Genomic DNA, 21169 nt, shown 5'->3' with positions numbered 1-21169 from the left:
CCCGGCGGGGCGGGCGAAGGGCTGCGGCACCCGGCTGCCGCCCGCGGACCGGGATCTTTCCCTTTGAGGGGCCGCGGGGGTACCCACGGGCACCCTGAGGGGCGACAGGGTCCACCTCTCCCCGAGGACCTCCCGCCCCGCTTCCCCCCTTTCCTCCCCGCCCGCCCCGTCTCACGCCCTGGCTCCCGCCCCCGCAGCAGCTCTCCCCGAAGCAACCGGCTGGGAAAGATGCAGGCGGCAGCTCCGAGGTAATTATTAATGGCCGTGCCCACCGGGGCGGGAAGGGGGGGGGCGCAAGGTGAGATAAAATGGGGCGGCGGGGAGCTGGGAGGCGGGAGCTGCCGTCGCGGAGCCCCGCCGGGAGCATGGCCCTCGCCGCGTCGCTGCTGCCACCGCTACTGCTGCTGTTGGGGCGGCCGGGGCTGGCGGCGCCGGGGCAGGGCGCGGGCACCTGGTCCCGTTTCGCCCGGCTGCCCTACCCGCAGGACCAGCTCTTCCTCCACGACACCTTCCCCGACGGCTTTCTCTGGGGCGCGGGCAGCGCCGCCTACCAGACGGAGGGCGGCTGGCGCCAGGGCGGCAAGGGCGCCTCCGTCTGGGACACCTTCGCCCACCGCCCGGCCACGCCGTCGGGGGCCGCCCCGCCGGGGCCCGTGGGCGGCGACGTGGCCAGCGACAGCTACAACAACCTGTTCCGCGACGTCGAGGGGCTGCGGCGGCTGGGGGTCTCGCACTACCGCTTCTCGCTGTCCTGGGCCCGGCTGCTGCCCAACGGGACGGCGCCGCCCAACCCCGCCGGGCTGGCGCACTACGGGCGGCTGCTGGCCCGCCTGCGGGAGCTGGGCGTCGAGCCCGTGGTCACCCTCTACCACTGGGACTTGCCGCAGGCCCTGCAGGACGCCTTCGGCGGCTGGGCCAGCCCCGTCCTGCCCCGGCTCTTCCGCGACTACGCCGAGCTGTGCTTCCGGCACTTCGGCGGGCAGGTGCGCTACTGGCTGACCATGGACAACCCCTACGTGGTGGCCTGGCACGGCTACGGCACGGGGCGGCTGCCGCCCGGCGTGCGGGGAGGCCCGCGCCTGGGCTACCTGGCGGCCCACCACCTGCTGCAGGTAAACGGCGGCCTGCGAGAGGGGCCCCGCGGCTCCTCGGCCGTGCCAAGGTGCCGGGGCGCAGGCCGAGCTCAGCCCGCCCCACTGGCACGCCTGTCCCCTGGTCCGACACTGGCTTGGAGCACAAATCCATGTGTCCGGCAGAGTGCGAGCCCCAGATCTGTAGGCAGAGAGGCAAAACTCATGGTGTAAGGCAGGAGCTTTGCAACTGAGAGTTGAAGTGCTTTGTTTGGCAGAAATGCCCACTTGTGCCCGCAGCAGTTCAGTTGCCATTCTGGGTAGGTGAGGGTCTGCAGTCTCTGGACTGTGCCACTCCAGAGCTGCCTTTCTAAGGTGGAAATGCTTAATATGACTGTAAAGGGAATTTGCGTGTTTGATAAAAAAAGGCTGAGTTAATGGAGATGTTAGAGGTGGCCAATATGTCATACAGAGACATTTTCTTGACAGACTATGATGTTTTTTTGAGTGTGAGCACTTTTTGGGAAAGAGACCCTAATTCCCCAGTTAGCATTGTAAGTGACTTAATTTTTATTCTATGTATCTATATGGTGTAGTTGTAATATTTGCTGGGAGCAACTCGTAGGGATTTGCTGAGAAGAATTATGCAGAAGTGTGTACAAATCCTTCCAATGATAGGAGAAGGGATTCCTAACTGGAATGGAGTAGTCATTTCGGCACGATCTCTTGTCCTTTAATATACATTTACATTTCTGCTAATGTCTGTCTGCTCAGCACACACTTGCTGGCAGGACTTGTACCCTAATGAACATTGTGTATTAGATGTGGGCATGAAGAAAACATCCAGTGCATGCTTTACTTGACTTTTTTCCACTTTCACAGAAGTATTACTTCTGCATTCTTTAATGCTACAAATAAGTCAGAGGGGAAATAGAGATGGAGAAAATGTGGGTAAAATTTCAGGTTAATTTCCTCATCCTGAAAGCTTTAAGCTCTTCCTGTAGTTACCATGGTGTGTACTTGGCCGTGTTTCGTGCTTGAGTATATCCTGCATCACCATAGTGTCAGACTCCCTCATCATCTCAAGTATGTGCTTCTTCTCATAAAAACTTTGTGAAGGAAGATATTTTTCTATTTAATGAATGAGAAACTGAGGCACAGTCTTGGCCACACGGCCACACCACATCAAAAGTGTAATTAAACCAGGACGGTCTACCAATACCTGCTTTAGTGACAGAACCATAGTGTTTAGTGTTGTCCCAGTGACTGTCAGTCAGGACTTGCACATGAGTGAATATTTCTTTTTACATGCAGTGGAAGGCAGCAAGATACCACTTTCCCCTCCCCTTTTTATGAAAGAGGCGCTGAAATACAGATGCAGTTAAGAGCCAAAGTGGCCACTGGTTGTCGGTGCCCTATTCCTAGCGTGTGATATTTGTAGCATATTGGTCAGTTACATTATACTTCCAGTTCTTCTACAAGTCATATTCCCAGATCTCAAATCACCTGCAGAGAAAATCAGGGACATACATTATGTGCAGAGGAGCTCACATCCCTTACTTCTCCAGGTAAGAGTCTTCATGGAGGCAGAGGTAGAGCCTAGCTCTTGAGCTCGGAGAAGTGAACAGCTTTCATCTGTTTCTTCTTCTCCTTTTTACTTCTCTGTAGCATATTGGTATTAGACCTTTCAGTGAAGCAGGAGGAAGCTAGGCAGTGTGGCTTCCACAGCCTGATATCCATAGAGCAAGTATGTGGATTTGTGTAAGAAAAGATTAAAGTTCTACTGTAGATGGTAAAGAGGGAATTACATTTTTCATGGAGATTAAATTGTCTTACACAGTTCTTGAGTGATTGACTTTGCAACTTGAATGCAGTTTTTTAATATGTGTCTGTGGGTTGTATAATTTTATAGGTGAGTTTGGTCATTTTTTGGGAGCATGCACATCTTTGGTTTGTATCAGAAGGGTGCACAGCAGTGCTGCTTTATCACATAAGCTGCAGGATGTGTGCCCTGGACAGTGTTGCTGGGAGATACAGTCCTCTTAGACCCACTGCAAAAGATGTGTCTGAATCCTCTCATGCAAAGAAAACCCCCTTTCATTGTCTGACCTTTTGCTCCTTATGTCATAAGATCTGGTCCCTGGTTTCTTCTTAATCCTTTTTCCTTCTCTTTGCCATTCTTGTGTTTTATTTTTTTTTCCAGGGAAATTGAGTTTGCGGAACATGTTTGGTATTTTTTTAAGTTAGAATTTGTTGTCATAATTGTTTCTCAGAAAATGTGCAGACTAGCTCCTAATATGCATGATTTCTGATATTTTTCCCCTTACAATATGCAGGTAAAGCTGGTGCCTCCTAATTTATTTTACTGGATTCTAATTATGTTAAAAAGCAAAAAAATTTCCTGTAAGTTCTTTAAAATTCAACAGATACAAATGTGGATTTCGGGCTTTGCTTTTCTGAGCGACTTATTTATTATCTGAAGAAATAATCAAATAAGAGTTTGATTCAATTTAGCTTGTTCAATTCAGAGATGGTGAAAACAGGGCAATGAAGTTTGATTTAAGTAATGATGTTTGAATTCAGCTTGAATGGATTTCATCATATGGTACTGGATTTTTTAATTACCTCTCATTTTTCTGAACTTCCTAAGTGAGTCATAACAGATGCTAAATTGACAGAGACACTTTTTTATAGACAGGACCAAATAAAAATAGTGTAAAAAACTTGTAAGGAAAAATTATTTTACTAATGCATCCTTGGTGTGTTCTTGAGGGATGTTAATCAGTATTCAGTGAAAATTTCACCCTTCTATAGTATTTCCACTGACGCTTGTCGCTTTTCAGATGTCTAAGCCCTTCAGATGTGGTAATAAATGGAGGAAGCTGTTCATGTTTATTCACAAAATAAATGGAATGGATCAAGTGCATTTCATAAAAGTTGGCAATCTCTCAAGTCAACAGCCAGAAAATGTAATGCCAGCAATCTGTCATGTATATGATGCATCTCTTTTCTCCAAATAGGAGTTGAGAGAGGTCAGTGTATTATGTTCTGGTTTTTGCAAATGCGTTTTTTCATTAAAGGTTCACAGTATGTTGTCTGAGTTGAACATACTTGGATTTACTCAATATAAACAGCATTTGCAGAAACAGAAGAACACGTCGTTTCCCTGAAGAAGTGAGTGGAACTGCTGCCTGGAAACCAGTCACATAGCAACAGACTGATTTCTATTCCAAAACTCTTTCCAAAACAGAAGGTAAGTACTCTTTTGTTGACCTTCAGTGCTAAACCTAATAAAGTATCAGTAATTTCAGCACAGGAGAGTGGTCTTTTCTTGGTGTGTATTGTTTCTTTCAAAATTGAGACAGTATTCAAACTTTCACTCAGTGCAAATGGAATGATTTGGGATTTTCTTGAAAGCAATGTAGCTTATCATAGTTGTGAAGGCATACTACTTTTTAGAAAAAAGAAGGAATACTGCTAAGTAATAGTATTTTTTTTCCTATTCTTGCTTTCTTAAGGCATAATTCAAAGAAGAACAAAGAAGGAATTGATTCTTACCTGAGTTTTAGTTGGGTGGTATATGTTTGCACTAGTGATTATTCTACTCATTAATCATTTGAATCAGGTTTCTTTCAAATACCAGATTTGACAAAGAAGTGCAATCAAACTGTGGTGCAAGTTCAGGTCTGATGTTGCAGTTGTCTGTGCCAGTAGCTGCCAAAAGTTAGGCTATATTCTCAAATTATGTTAAAAGCTACAGCAAATTGTTTTTAAGTTTTAATCATGAAAAGAAAAAAATGCAGTGAGTTTCATTTTAAAATGTGATAAACAGAGGAGTTTGGGTTTCAAGAATATTCATTTTATTAACATTAGCTCCAAAGATAGATTATGTACCTTTGCTTTTGCCATTCCTACCTGATTCCATATGTGTTTGCAAACAATTGTTGTTTTCAAATATTCTGTTGTAATAAACATTGTAAGAAAACCAAAAATCCATTGTAAAAAATTTTTAGCTGTTATAAGAAATCTTAGTAAAACTCAACAGGCAGGACCTGGAAAGATCACACTGAAGAAACAATTGTTGTTTTCAAATATTCTGTTGTAAGAAAAACAAAAATCCTTTGTAAAAAATTTTTAGAGATTATAAGAAATCTTAGCAAAACTCAACAGGCAGCACCTGGAAAGATCACACTGAAGTGACTGAAATGGAATGGAAGCAGAATTTGTTCTCTGTGTGGAAGAAAACTAGGTCAAGCCTGTAGGTATGTTAAATCCCACCTCAGCTCTTTTGCTGTTCATTATGAGGATGGGAATTTCTTGAGAGTCTGTTTATTGTGAGGTTTTTTAGTGCTTGGCAGTTGTGGCTGTAGAGCTGTGAATCTCGGTAAGTTCAATTGGCAGCTCCAAATCTGTGTTTTCATGTCTCATTTGAAGTGCCACCTGCCTGATTTCTAATCGTCATTGTAGCTGTTGCTGGAGGCACCTAGGTGATATTTCAGTTTCCTGTCCAAGGTAGTCTGGTGTGCTTGCTTTTTAAGTAGCAGTTGTTCATGTTGGGCAGGGCTCTGCTCAGTGCTGGGAAGATAATGACTGCTGGTTAACAGCAGTTTGATGCAGATAGGGGTGTTTAGATTGGCAACATAGAATTCATATCTGGTAAAATCCCACTGGGTACATGAGTTTAAAGCTCATACTGTTCCATTTTGCATTAATAAAGCCTCATAAGGTGTGAGATATTCTTCATTCTTCCCTTCAGTCTTTCTCCTCTAGCAGAAGAGGTTCTGTATTTGTTGTAGTTTTGGGGATTCCTAAATGAAATGTGTGGTAGAACACATGTCACTGTATTCCTTTATATTACAAGGTTTTCCAGTTTCCATTTCACCTTGTTTCTATGGTTGGTTTACAGTACTTAAAGGTAGCTGATGGACATAATTCCTAGCGGTACTTGGGATCTGGGAAATAAAGATAGTGAAACATCTATTGTAGTTCACCATTTTTTAGTGCCTGCATTTCCCTTTTGGCTGAAAGCTAGGAGCTCTTAGAGCTTTTTTCTTGTGATAGGTCCAGTAGAAACCTCTGTTCTGCAATCATCAGCAGGTTGGAAGTGCAGAGATTGTCCTTCCTTTTGAAAATGTTGTCTTCTGTAAGGAAGAAGTGCTGTGTCATGTATGAGGAGGTAGTTTCGCTCATAATGTACCCATCTTCTAAAAGGTCAAATTCTGATTTCTTTTGCTGTGGTTGAAATTGTGCTTAGCTTAGGTTTGTTCCTCACACTTATTAACCAACAGCTTCTTCTTCCCAGTGTGCTCTGGGGAGCAAAATATTTTTCCTCCATCTTTCATTATTTCTTCAACCAGTTAGAAGCAGTGAATAGGTCAATACAGCTGATGGCAACGTCTGCAAGCAGTGACCATTAGGACAGGATGTAGGCGTTTAGAGGCATTTTGTTTTAATTATTTTGGTAACTGTGATGCATATCCTTCTAACTTCGGGAGAAACAGGAAAGAGCGGATGTGTATGCAGACACATCTGTAGTTTGCTTAACTCCAGTTGAAGAGTTCTGTGGCTTTCAGTTAGTAATTGGCACTGTTCAAAGGCAGTTTGATAATCCTTGCAAATGAGTGTGTGGTTTGTGTGTTTGGTTCTTGCTGATGAACAGGTGAAATGCTGAACTTAATTTGAAGGTCAATGTTGGCAAAGTTTTAAAAAAAGCTAAGAAGCCAGCAATCATAGGAGTCTGCTTGTACAGACTTGTAGGTATAGAAATGTCCACAGGAGAATTTCTTCTATTTTTTTCCCCAAGATGGTAAAAATAAAGAAGAGGAAATTACAAATATATGCTTCTGAAGAAGTAGAGGGGTGCGCATGTATGACCTGCGCATACAAGAATGTGGCCTGGTTGAATGGGGCTTTGGGCAACCTGGTGTACTGTAAAGTGTCCCTCCTGCCCAGGCACTGGGGTTGGAACTAGATGACTTTTAAGGTCCCTTCCAACCCAAGATATTCTATGATTCTGTGGCAGGTTTTAGCAATTAAAGGATGTGAGTTACCAGTTTTAAATACTAAATAAAAACTACTTATGCTTGTTTATATGCCTGCCAAAGTATATAGAAAAATATCATCATCAAATCTATGGTTTTAGATTAAATCAAAAGAATGGAACAGAAGAATATGGTTGTAAACAAAGCCTTAAGGTCCTTAGGAAATTACTGAAATGAACATTGAACGGATCTCTGAAGGAGGAGGTGACTCATTGAATATGACCATGAAAGAAGAGACTGGATTCTGGAGAACAACTGATTTATTTCACATGAGAGAAGGTGTGTCAGAAGGAGAAGGTGAGTTGTCAAGAAGGAAGAATAACTAAGTACAAAAGGAGAAGGGGATAATTAGCCATGGCAAGAGGCTGGAGCCTTTGGTAAAATGGGATGAGTAGAAGATAATGATACTAAAGGGAGTAGATGAGTAGAAGATAATGATACTAAAGGGAAGGAATTGGACTCATGCTGTTGCTCTCTGTAAGTACTCCTGGACGTAAATATCAATGACAGGAAGAAAATAGAGAATTAAAAACCATATGCATACACACACAAAAGGATATAAATACAGTTAGATTGACTCTTAGAAGTCATGGATAGCTTTGGAAGAAAGCTTCTGGAATGGCTTTTCAGTATTAATGGTAGGAACAAAAATCTTATAAGACAGCTAGAGCAGTTTGGGAAAACAGGCTTGATGCATTTGGTGTCAGTGGAGGTGACAGCTTCCTCTTTGCTTACTAGAATTATTAACAGAATGATACAAGGCATGGTCTAAATCTGAGAACATCATTCAATGTAAAGAACAAAATACAGTCTATATGAACAGTGAACACTTCGTTTAGTCTGCCAGTGATGGCAGCTTTTGGCTTGCTGTAGCTTCAGTTCTAATCTGAGAGCACAAAACGCTCAAAAGAAGCCTGGCCTGTTAAGTTTGTAGTGTGTAGCCCTGGAGATTTGTCAGGGAGGATCCTTTGAGATGTGCACTGGAATAAGAAAAAGGACCTTGAGAATATCTGGATTTGGCCACATTGAAGCCCATTTGTGTTGCTTCATCTTGATATATGTTTAGTTTGAGAAGCAATGGACTTCTGTATTATGAAAAATGCAGAAGTTTAAAGCTTAATTTTGTTTTGATTCTAAAAAATCACCAACCCATATTCTAAATTCTCCCAGTTATTGAAATCTTTACAGATCCCATTTACAGCAGTTGATACAGGACCTGGGGCCACAGGTGGTTCCAGTGCCACCTGACAGCTGGATCTCTGTGACATCTGCATGATGGAAAGCACAGGGGCTTTTGCCCATCTCAGGATCTGGCCAGCCTGGGGAGTGCTGCGAGACACCCTGCAACACAATCTTCAGCAATGGGGGAGCTGACAGGACCATGCACACTGCCAAGGGACTGTCACTTCAGTCTGCACATGATCAGTTTGTTACTTACATGTTAGCTCTCATGCTGGCAGCTAAGATTTGAATTTTGTTTTCCGTCACAACTCTAAAGACAGCTGAATGGTTAAAAAATGGCTGGGAGAGACTATGGAAGTGCCTTGTAATTTTGTGAGTCCAAAAGTCAGACCAGGTACCTTCTTGTAGGTTTATCAGTTTAATGCTCTTACTAAAGGCTAGAAAATGTTTTTACCACTGGGATTATGTTTTACAAGATATTTGCTTTACAGTTGGGAGGACAGTAGCATCTGTTTTGATCCTGCTCCTAGGAAAGACTTCAAATGGTCGCATGGGGGAAGGGGACAGACTTGTAGCTGCTGGTCACACATTCTGGTAAGAGTTCACAGTGATTTTCCAATGCCTTTTCTCAGTCAGCTTTTTTCTTGTTCTCTTGAATATGTAGTAGCTCCACTGAATCAGTTGTTTTTCAGAGCTGAGGGCAAAGTTTACTCAGTTTGTTTAACTTCCAGCATTTTAAGAAATGAATTTTTTTTTTTTTTTGCTGCAGGCATGGAACCGTTGAACACAGTTATTGATTAATTAGGCTAATTATGGTTCCTTAGATATATATGGAAATGGTAGAATTATGCAGCATGTCTTTTCTTTTGAGAAAGTATGTTGGAAAAATACTGCATTGTCAGCTTGGTGATTTTTTATGAAAATTTATTTTGTAAGTAAGAACATACTGCTTAAAAATCAATTGAAAAAATCTGACTTTATGGTTGAAAAGAAAGTTCATGTCATGCTTGACATGCTTTTTGTAACACACTTATTTAATTCTTCATTTGTTTTCATGTGACAGTACAGTGTTAAGTTGGGTTCAAATGATGCTTGCAGAGAGAGCGATCATCACACCAGAATGTCCATGACCAATTACATATGCCCTTAGGAGGTGAAATCCAGGCCAAAAAGAGTTGTAACAAAACATGGGGAGATAGGAAGGGGGAGTATTAGGAAAACAGATAGTGTATGAGGATCTGGTGAGATGCGGGGGTGACTGACCAAAGGTGGGAATGCAGGAGCTGGCTTTATGAGGCAATACTCCATTTACATGTGTGTATTTAGCATTAAAAATTAAAATCAGTGTGAAATGAGATGGCTTGGAGTCCTCAAGGGTGAGTTGTTTTTTCCCTGTTTAGTTTTTTTAAATAAATGTCATCTGAATTATTTTGAGGAAGCTGACTGGTGGTTTACAGAAATTACAGACCATGCTTCACAAGGATGGGGGCTGCTTCAAAGTCTGTCGTGGCTTATGGTGTCCACTTGCTGTCCCCACAGTGCCATGAGCACTGGGAGTGGGGGACACCATGAGTAGCCTGCTAAAGAAAGGAGGGATGATACATTAGATCTGGGTTTCTCAGAGCAGCTTAAGGAAAACAAGTTTCCCTTTAGCTTTCTGGAGAACCCTGTCACTTTTAAGCAGTTAAGTAAATTAGCAAATTGAATAGATGCATTCCTCTAATCGTGAGGAAAATATGCATTCCCATATTCAAACAGCATCTCTGTATATGAAATGCAAGACCTTTTAAATACACTGAAGGAGCTCTTGAACTCAGTTTATCATCGTACTTCCCTTGCCAGCTATGAACATGTTTCTTCTTTTGGGAGAAGAGAATATTGGGGTATATCACGCAGGGAACAGAGCTGCAGGAATATGATTCAGCTGCAATTTTGCATCTTAATTACGGTGGAAAAAATAATCCCTTTTTCTTCATACCCCCCTATTATATCAGCTAGCTCATTCTAATCTTGCTAATACCTCCCAAATTCACAAATTAATATAATGTCATTAGAACAAGCCAGAAAGATCTAAAACCTTTGAACTACAATTTGCTGATTCATTGAAACGAAAATATTTGAGAGACTTCAGTTTTCCAGAAAAAGTTGTGAACTAGGGGAAATAAATATCAATCATTTTATTTTGCTGTAGAAATTTTTGGTTTTCCATTTTAATATGATACTGAAAAAATTCATTTTGATGTAGTGAGTCAGTCAGTCATTTCACACTCTGCCTTCTGTATTCTTTCACTGGATGAGTGCCCACTGCTTCAGATTGGGTCAGTTTACCCTTGTGAAATTGCTGTTTAACCTGCTGCAATATGACTGACTTATTGAAGCTGGAGATTGATGCTTTTTGTTCTTTGATGAAAGAAATAAAATGGAGCTGTCAGGACAGAATTCTTGCACTGTAGAGGTTACTCTGAGTCTCATATTTGTAGCTGGGCTGCTTGTGCCACTTTTGTGTGAAACTGTAATTATTCAGTCATTTATTCAGCTCCTCTTTCCTATTTCTGGAAAAAAGAAAAGTGGTACTTGAAGGAGGCAGTTGCTTAAAAGGGGGAAAAATTCTAATAAAAGCAGCATCAATTTGGCACAGTCATTCTGATTATGAGTATTAGAACCAGCGAAGTGTAGCACAGGGAAGTTCAGAAACAGCCTTTTTCCATAGCTCAGCTTAGGATAATGAAATGGAGACCCCTTCAAAATTGGTTGGTGGTGAAATGTTATAGCAGGAGCATTGTAAGAGTAAGCCATGAAAGGCAGGAACCCTAAATCACCCCAGTCAGATCTCACTTTACCCATGCTGGACTCTTCTGGAGAGTAATGTTTCCTGTGTTACTGGTAATTTGGAATAGATTTGTAGAAACCAGAGGCGGTCAGCATTGGTCTGGATTAGATACTGATGCTGGCCTCTGGGAGCTGCTTTTGTTGACTTGTGGTCAGGAAAGAATTTAAATTGTCAAGGAACAGTGTTGTTTATTGTTAGGCCTCTTTTCCCTTCTGCGCTGTGCTGTAGCCAGCCTCCCACTAAAAAAAAATTATTTTAGCTAAATAATTTGCCTTCTGTTGCAAGGGTTTAGGATTGTCAGGATATCTTTGCTTTTCCTGGTTTATTCCTGTGGCTTGCTATGACATCTGGAGCATTTGGCATGTTTTTTTTGTGTTAAGTATCTTAGAATTGGCTTTTTGGCTCATAATGCTAGGAACATAGAATAACTGAGTCATGGGATGGTTTGTGTTGGAAGGAGGTGTAAAGATCATTTAGTTCCAAATGCCCTGCCATGATGTGACATCCCACCCTCAAGGGGGTGGGAACACACAAGAGTTATAGATGCTCATGGTTGAAAAGGAATGATGAAAACCACAGGGTCCACAGCTTATCTTCTAGATTGGTGCACATGGGAAGGGACACCTTCTGCCAGATCAGGTTGCTCAAAGCCCTGCCCAGCCTGACCTTGATCAAAGGAATTGCACATCCGCAGCTTTTCTGGACAACCTGTTCCACTGCCTCACTACCTTCAAATTTCTCCTGAATATCTAATCTACATGTTCCCTTTTTCAGGTTAAAGCCATTCCCCCTTGTCTAATGCTCTTGTGAAAAGTCCCTCTCCAGCTTTCCTGTAGGCCTCCTTTAAGTGCTGGAAGTGCTATAAAAGGAGCCTTCACTTCTCCAGGAGGGAGCATATAATAGCCATTATTGTGTAGTGTCTGGGGCTAGAGGCTTGCTACAATATTGCAGACAACTAAACTTGGTGATTCCCCGTATCTCTTATTTTTTGCTTTAGAAGTATTCAGTTTGAGTGAGTGATCCAGAGAAATATGTTTGTAGGGATGAAGTGAGTATGGAAGACTGACCTACAAAGAGAGTGAGGATTAAGAAAGGGTCAAGTGTACATTGAAGCAGCACGTTTTCAATATGGGAAAGCACCTGGAGGGTCTGGAAAGACCTGTGGGACACTAGCATTTTGTAAACCCAAGATCACATAGAAATGCCTGAGCGAGCTGTTTGAGTGTCGGGGCAAAAAATTATACTGGGAGGTATGCAGAGACAAGGCAGTTTATTGGTGTGTGGAAAACATGGAGTAATTTACCAAAATAAACTGTTAACTGTCAGAGAGGGAGGCTTGCTGTGACACAAACACTGACGTTGGACGTAAAATAGAAACAGTAGCAATGACAAGCTGCCAGGCAGAGTCAGTTTTTTTGTTGCATAATAAAACAGTTCCAGATTTTTGAGTGACTGGTGCAAGCAGCTGAAGATTTTTCTCTGAAGCACCTTGTTCTGGAACTGCTTCAATGGTAATGAGGTGGGCTGGACACCCACTGTAGATACTCTCCTATTCTTCTTGTACAAGTGTAAGAAAATAGTACATTTTCAGTCCCCACATTATATTTCTGGTAAGATTAATTATCAACCCCACCCCTGAATAATTCACTATTGTTTTGTGCAATACCTTTGCAGAAGGTTTGGAAGCACCATCCCTGAGCATTTTGTGTCTCAAAATTTTCAAAGACTAGAATATGTAAAGAATATATATACGCACATGTATATATATACATTCTGGAGTGTGTCCAATGAAAGCACTGCATTTCTGCACTGGAGGAATGACACTGCTGATGTAAATGCTGAAAAAAAATGTGCATTATTGCAACTGTAGCATAATATGGTAGTTCAGATACAGCTAAATACCGTTCTAAGTGAAAAAAATGTCTTTTGTTTTGCTGACTATGAAATGGATGGTTTAACTGAAGAGTAGTCTGGCAGATATGCAAGTAATTTTTTAATCAGCTTGTGTCATTCAGATTGAGAACACAGGAGAATATGCAAGGAAAACCAGTCTGCCTGACCACAGCTGGATATGGCCCATACAGATGGATCTGTTTTGGTGTTAGTTGGCCACCAGCTCTCAAGCTGGGTTTCATGGGGCTCATAGGAGAGCTGGGTGGAGATCAGAGCCTGCAGAGTCTCCGCACTCATCTTCGTGTACAGCATGGGAATTATTTGTGGGTACAGCTGGGACAGTCTTCAACCTGCAAAGATTATCAGTAGCAAATAGTACTTACCCAATGGCTGAAAAAACAATGTTAAAGTACCTGCAGTTCACCATCCCCAGCTACAGCTGTCAGCAGCAGGACATTTCGCTGCTTTGAGTGAGGCTGTAGTATGGAAAATTACTCCTGTCCCACAGTTTAGAAGCGTCATCATTGTGCTGGTCTTCCAGGCAGTGTTTGCAGCACTCTGAGACACAGTTTGGCATCTGCTTGGCCTTGCAATAGCTGGCTTTCCAGTAACCATTATGAAATGTTGTTTAGTATAAAGATACTTCTTTTTAGAGTGGTTTGGCAGCATTCCCAGTGATCCCAGAGGGAAGAGCAGCTAGGACTTGTTCTCCAGCTCTGAGGCAGCTGTCCACTGGGCTGACCAGGGTGGAGCTGTATGTGCTTTGGCTCTGCACCACAACTAGAGAGTAAAGTCATGGACTAGTTTGTCCTTGGCTGCCTGCAATCCTTTTCCATAGGGCTACATAATGTAAAGTGATGGGCCAGCAGCTCCAGGGTTGTGCAGCGTCTCTGTGTGAGGGCTTGTGATGGCTGGGTGGAGAGGGAGGAGTGCAATGCATGGGCTTCGCTATTAGATGCACTAGAGCCATCTGTCTTGAAAATTGTGGAAGTAAATGCAGGGGATAGGAATAACGTTTGAGCTAATTTTAGCATGTGTTCACCAGAGAAACCTATGTTTGAGCTTGCCACCCTCGGTTCCTTTTCCAGGTAGTGGAGAGTAGTGAGCATGGTATCTCTTGTTCTATGACCAAAAAATAAAATAATTGTCCTGTTTCTCTCTGTAGGGTACAGGTAAACCTATGGTGACAAACTCAAGCCCAGACTTTTTGTAGACAGACTTTCACCTTTAGTCTAATTAGAGTGTGGAGAGGTTCAGTAGGTGACAGAGGAGGGGAGTACTAAGGGGCTATTTCAAGCATTTGCTTGAGGTGCTTTCAGTTCCTGTGACTTCTCAGAGGGAGAACTCTGACATACAGTCTGCATCAAATGCAAATTTTGCCCAAGTCTCTCCTATTTCGGGCATGTATCTCCTGCATATCTGTGGGGAAGACCTGTATCAGGTCTGGTTTTCCTGGGCATGGGGCCGAGTCTTTCTTCTGACCCAGGAAGGCAGCTGATGATCCCCCCTGAAAGGGTGGTCAGTAGCACCTGTTTGGTCCTGTAAAGGCTGAGCAGGCAAAGAGCCATGGACATTGAGTAGCCCTGTCCTGCAGCTCTTCATTCCTTTTTCCCAGTCATGTACTGCTGACCCACTGTGGCTGCTGGAGGCATTTCATGTTTATTTTCCAAAATGTAAAGAGAGCAGTCCTTCTAAAATACTGTTTAAAACATAAAAAACCCCCAAAACCAACAAGCAATAAAAAACCCCTTTAAAATTACACAGTCTTTTTACCAGTAGTTGGAACTGATATGTGAATGCAAACTTATACTAGATGCCATGGTCTCCTTCTGTCTGGAAACAGAAGACATCTCTCCTTTAGGAACCCCATTGTTTTCTGCAAGGACTTTACTGAACCCCACCAAGTAATGGAATACTTACTAGCTATGCTAAGGAGAAAATTTAAAAATGTGCATCCGGTCTTAAAAATAAATAAAACCTCATTATTTTAAAACAAAATGCAGATATCATCCAGTCACCTAAGAAAAAGTAGCACAAGGAAAAACATACAACCATCAGGTAGTGGGGAAAAAGAGAGTTAAAAAAATTGTATTTCCAAAATGCTTTTTTGTCAGCTCTGTCAAGAAAAGTGATCATGTGGAGCGCTGGGATTCATAGACAGGAAAGGTTAATGAGGGTGAGGATTAGATAAATGTTGGTAACTGCAGGTGCAATGAACATAAAATGCTATGACTTTACAGTATTGAAGTCAAGCCAGGCCCATCTGATAGCTTTCTGTGATAGCTGATTGTCTAGAAAAAGAAAATATGATAAACGTAATCAATCTCTATTTTCAGTAAGACCCTTGAAATGGTGGCACATGGAGAGTTACTGTTTCAGTGGAGAAGGAGGAGAGGAAAATGTTCAGCAGTAGCTAGGAAATTGCTAAAGCAAATGTCATAGTGAGTTGTGCTGAAAGTAGAAGCATCAGTCTCAAAGGGCAGTTCACAGCTGAACTTCTTAATGTATTTTAACTCCCATGCCTTGGCACAGGCTAGGATTGCACTACTTAGAGCTTGAGCTAAAATTGAGGAAACAGTGCCAGTGCAAAGGATAATCAAAATAATAAACAGATGGAACAGAAAGACTCTTTTTTTTTTTTTTTTTTTTTTGTAAGAAGAGAACTTGCTGATCACAGCATGACCATCAGATGCGAATATAATCCAACTGTGACAAAGACACATTTGTTTCTAGTCCGTATCAGGTGATTTTCCCAGCAGAGATGAGGAATTACCTAACTAGAATATGGCTTATTTACCTGAGCAAGAACACTAGGAGAGGATATACTTCATGTCTATAAATAGATCAGTGGTAAAAACAAGTGAAGGAAAATAACTAAGTGCAGGGAAAGTTTTGCTGCAAGAACAAGTGTTTGGACTGAGCATGAATAAATTCAACCTGAAAGTTGGGGGGAAAAGAAAACTATTTGTGAAGTGTGATTCTCTAGTTATCTTCCAGAGAGAGTAGTATGAACAAAATACTTAGCCTATGTTAAAGTAAATCTGGATCAGGTTATAAATAGGTTTGTGTCATATATTGCCCATAGAAACACTGGATTGAATCTGATACCTCTTCCTACTTTTATAATCCAGTTTTCCTAATTCCTGGGAGATAATAGACACAGGATGATAAGTATGGTAATGATTTTTTTTTTCCAGTGAGAAATTTTTTTGTATTTCTGTTAAAATTCCCTGCAACTCTGAATTTTTCTGACATGGTAATATCACTTATCATTGCCTCCTCTTTACTGTATCATTTAAAAAAGCATTTGCAATGTCTTACTCAGAATGTTTCATGCTTTTATGTGACATCCATTGTTGGGTCCACAATGAAAATATCGTGTTATAGGAACTTAGGAAGATTGACAATTAACAGGACTAACTCCTGGTCTGCAGTAGATTGGGCTTGTGAAGGGTCTCTGCTTTCATTCCTGCTTTTCTCCTGCAGCACAGTTATCCCTGAAAGGAGAGATTGTGGAGGCAGTACTCTCAGATTAGCAATAACCTTTATATATCTATCTATCTATCTATCTATCTATCTATCTATCTATCTATCTATCTATATATAAAGTATATACATATATATAAACTATACCAAATACGTCCAGTGGCTCATTTGATAATAAACATCTAATGCATCTTATGTACTTGTCTATAAATCGGATCCCAGTATTCTTATTTTATGTTTATGTTGCCTACATAAAATCCCTGATGTTTCTTGAGTATTTCCAACATCTCTGCTTTCTTCCATCTCAGTAGTATGACGAAAGTGGATTTTAACAGCAATAGATGGAGCCGTCCTTTTTTCCCAGGTGCTCTTTTCTACAGAGATTATTTTTCCTCCCAGTAAGGCAGTAAGGACTTGTGTATGTGCCTCCTGCAGAGTATCTTAGCTCTTTTCTATGAGCGTTCCTGTATAAAACAGCTTCCAGTGAAAAGTTCAGTTAATGCAATTTCTTTGAATTACTCTCCTCCTTCCTTCCTGCCTTTCGTACTCCCTCCCTGCCTTTCTCCCTTCGTCTCAGCAAAAACGCTTGGCTCTTAAAGCCCTTCACACCCTAATTCAGGCCAACAGTTTGTTTTTCATTACTGTTTGGGCAACTAGTTAATTGCTGCACTGCCCCCTGCTCTGCTTTCTCTAGCATCATTGATTGATTGAATCATGATTCCACATAAACTGTATAATCTGTGAATTTCCTAATATCTGAAGTGTCATCCTGATTTAATGCCTGATTTAATGTATGCTGTCTTAGACCCATTTTTCCCAATATCTTTTGTACTATGTACTTGTTGAAGGTTGTGTTGGCATAGCTATGGCTACTGAAAGTCTTTCTCTCTAGGATAAAATGGCAGGTCAGCTCTCACTGCACCGTATAGGATCTCACCAAGTCGAAGATTATTTTCCTCTTTGATTTTGGCAAAAAAAAAAGATAATTTCTGTACTATGATTCATAGCCTGAAATAATTTGGGTTGATTTTAGATAAAGTTAACCTGGAACCTGCTCTGTAGGAGCACACCTGGCATAATCTAGCTGTCTATCACCTTCTGGTCCATGGGTTACTGTAGATGCTGGGTGCTTAGCTCTGCTGTTTGCTAAAGTACATGTAGGTACTGTGTCTGGAAACTAACTGGCTACATATTGTTTTAGTGGTACACTTAATCTCCTTTTCCATCTAACTAGTCTGGATATCTGTAAGTCATCTAATTGCTTACATGAGCTTGGACTGGTCTAAAAATTAAAGAGAGTATTTTAAAAAAATTGAGGTGCTGGATTTATATCTCTTCCTGTCTTTCTGCATTTAAGCCTGAGATGTTGCTGTTCATTCTGTTTTCTGAGAGTGGGGCTGTAACAAACACTGACCTCTATTACAAAACCCTCTGTGGCTCTGGAAGTATTTTGATGGATATCTTCACAGAAATCTGTTGGAAGTTTTTGCTCTACCTGCATAACTGGTCAGCTTATTTAGAAACAAGGCATCTATACAAATTCTTTCATTTGAACTGCTTTCCTTTAAAATCTTCATAGAAATCTGTTGGAAGTTTTTGCTCTACCTGCATAACTGTTTGGTCAGTTTACTTAGAAACAAGGCATCTATACAAATTTTTTCATTTGAACTGCTTTCCTTTAACACAGGCAATATTTAAATGACAGGCATCTGTCTCATGATAAGATATTGACCTAATTACCACATCCTACATGGCCCCCTGAAAACTGCTGAGATACCTGCCCTCACGGTAACTGTGAAGCACAGCAGTGCTACTTTCTGGAAGTTCTATACCTCCGCAAAGGAGGATGAATGAAGCTGCTACAAGATTTATGTGAACTCGCATTTCTGTTGTTCTAGTGTGGTTCGGTATTAAAACTCGGATTTCTCCCAAAATATGTTTTCTTTAAATAATTGAAAATATTGTTTTATTTTGGTATAGTATATTTCCATGCTGCAGTATACTGTCAGGATTTCCATGGTTATACAGAAATAAAGGCCAACCTTAGACAAATTGCTTAAAAAGTGTACCTGAAGCTCTGAGTTAATTGGTAAGTTAACGTTTCAATGTGTCCTTATATCTTTGTATCTATATTTAAAGTAGTTCTGGGGATGAAAAAGTATTTAGTCATATCTGAAATGAGTAGGAATGAAAATAGGTAGATATGCATGCATTTAATTTTTGATATTCATGGCCCAGTGATGATTCTCATTCATGTATACAAATGTCTTGTCATGACTGGCTTAATACTTTGTTCTAGAGCAATTTGAAGTTTACTATTGCACTTTGATATAGCAGACAAAAGATTAAATTTGTTGGTTTCCCCTTGTGCCTGTTCCTTCAACTGAGTAATTTTTTTTAGCCAAAGGGAAAATAATATTTTGTAGGTTTGTTATGTAAAGAAACCCCAATATCAAAGAGAGACAACTGCTTCATCTCCAAAAGACAATGAGAACAGTGAAATATGAATAGTCAGAGGGCAGTGAAATATGTTAAGTTCCACTTTAAAAAAGAACATATGCTAGGCCCTCAGGAGTGCTCCCTGTGTTGCTCATAGAGTCTAAACTTTAAATGTGCTAAGTATGTTTAAAATTTATCTATTTGACAGAATATTTATGAATACCTCAGTCTGTTAGTGTGATGTTAATTCTGGTTCGCAAGTGTGTAGTACTGTGGTGGTGAGAGCACAGAGGCTGGAACAAGGATTGCTGAAAGAATGGTAGCTAATTAGCATTTTCAACTATGTATGAACCAGTATACACCCTTTTCTGTGTGGCTTAGACTAAGCAATCACTCTAACAACACCCCTCCTTTTATTTGCTGTATTCTAGTTTCTTTTAAAATTTATTTTATTTCTCTAAGGACTGGATGAAAGCAGCTTTAGGTATTTCACTGTGATTTTTTTCTTCATTGGCAATTGCTGAGATTGCAGTACATTGATGTAGTAAACCTCCTTATCCTATATTGCTTCATATAAAAGTATGCAATATGGTTTGAAAAAGAAAACAACTGTAGGTGGTATTTTTATACCAATTTTTAACATTCAGCTTCTTACCATCAACATTTAAACATTCACTCACTATTATGTCATCCAGACAAGTTAGATTCTTTGTTTACAAACAGGTGAAACATTTTCAACAATTTCAACAGATAATCAACAATATGAATATTTTGTTTATAAAGTAAGAATTAAATATTTACTTTTAAATCCTTTTAGTTTGATGCAGTTATCTGTTCTACAGGAGTCCAGATTTTACTAGAAATGGTGATTCTTATTCTGTTTGTTGACTACAAGAGTAAAGCAGAAAAACTTTTATGTGTACACTTTTCAGTTAACACTCATCTCTGCAGTAAGGCAATTTTATATCTACCATTAAACATGCATTTAGAAACAGACATAAAGGGACTTACTCATACCTCAAAAGTGTATTTTCCTGGTTTCAGCACGCTTTGGATGAGATTCTAAATGTATTTCCTACATCAAAGTACGTATAAATTGAATCTAGTTTAATCTGTGACTGCAGTATAGTCAAAAGCTTGTTGAAAAAACTGGATAAATACACATAAATCATACTTGCTGCTGAAGAAATGCAAAGATTCAAAGTTTGTTTCCAGTCTAAAACTGAATGCCCCATTTTGCCTTTCATGTTGTTGCTCTAATTTAAAAAACTGGTACCCCAAGAGTTTCACTTCTCCTAATGATTCACTTTTCCCACCTTTCCTTGTACTGGAATTTATCTTTCCTCTTCTGAATTTTGATTTGAATAGCTGCTCTTTATCTTCTTGGTGGCTGCTGAGGAGTGTAGTGATTCCTCAAAATAAATATGTCTGACTAAAGTCTGCCTCCTCCAGTGACTGTATCCTCACTGACGAGATGTGAGTATGCTGAGTAACTTGAATTCAGCTTGAATTCCTCCTATAGTTTCCCAGATCCTCCTTTCATAGCCACCTAGCTTAGTGGAAGCAGTAACATTAAGGAAGAATTACAGCCAGTAATAACCACTGTATTAATTAAAGCTTGTCAGTTAGCCCTGTGGTTCCCTGTGCTGGTGCAAAGATGGACAGACCGCTGAGACATCCAGACCACTAATTATGAGTCATTCAGTTCTGCTTGACTTGTCCATCTGCAGGGTCCTATGATTAATCTTGTCAGCCTTTCAGGTTTGGTGCTGGTATAAAACTTCTGGAGTGAAAAAGACTTGCTTAGATCCTCTTGGTTTTCCTGAATCCTTTCAGAATTTCAGTTCATTTTTACATATTGTTCAAGACACACAGTCAGAACTTCATGCATTCACAAAGCTACCTGTTAAGAAGCCACTAGGGTGAAAGAAGTGGTACACATAATAAATGTGTACCATTTGAGAAGCCTAGAGTAACCTATATTGCCTCCAGTTGCCAGTCCAAAAGACAAGGTTTTCCAGAGGTCATATGTTGTGCAGATATCTTGATAGTCCTTACCATCCCAAATGGTACTGGGATGGCTCTATTTGAGCAACTGAATCTTAGGTCACACATACTCTTTTGAGGCAGCAGGTCCTTGTTTAGCAGGTTCTCTGTGGGAAGTGATTTGACACAACAGCTACTCCAAGAATTGCTGAATTAAAGTTAATTTACTGTAAAGTTTCAGT

The 21169-nt window shown here is 40.9% G+C and overlaps 1 protein-coding gene across 3 annotated transcripts in view; it reads left to right on the top strand.

Annotated features, from left to right (window-relative positions):
- The first annotated feature begins 279 nt into the window (after positions 1–279).
- Positions 280–21169, top strand: part of KL (klotho) — a 48086-nt gene continuing 27196 nt past the window's right edge. The window contains exon 1 of one of the 3 annotated variants that reach the window (XR_005628562.1): positions 280–1112. Coding sequence is in view for 2 of the 3 variants with exons in the window: in XM_039718476.1 (XP_039574410.1) it covers positions 309–1112 (804 nt within the window). In the remaining variant the exon portion in view is untranslated. The remainder of the gene's footprint in view (positions 1113–21169) is intronic. The other 2 variants (XM_039718477.1, XM_039718476.1) reach the window with 2 other exon arrangements.

This window comes from Passer montanus, unplaced genomic scaffold (genome assembly GCF_014805655.1).
Source record: "Passer montanus isolate IOZ18808 unplaced genomic scaffold, ASM1480565v1 scaffold4, whole genome shotgun sequence".
NCBI classification, from domain to species: Eukaryota; Metazoa; Chordata; class Aves; order Passeriformes; family Passeridae; genus Passer; species Passer montanus.
The sequence above is the reverse complement of the archived record's forward strand: the minus strand, read 5'-3'. Positions and strand labels throughout refer to the sequence as shown.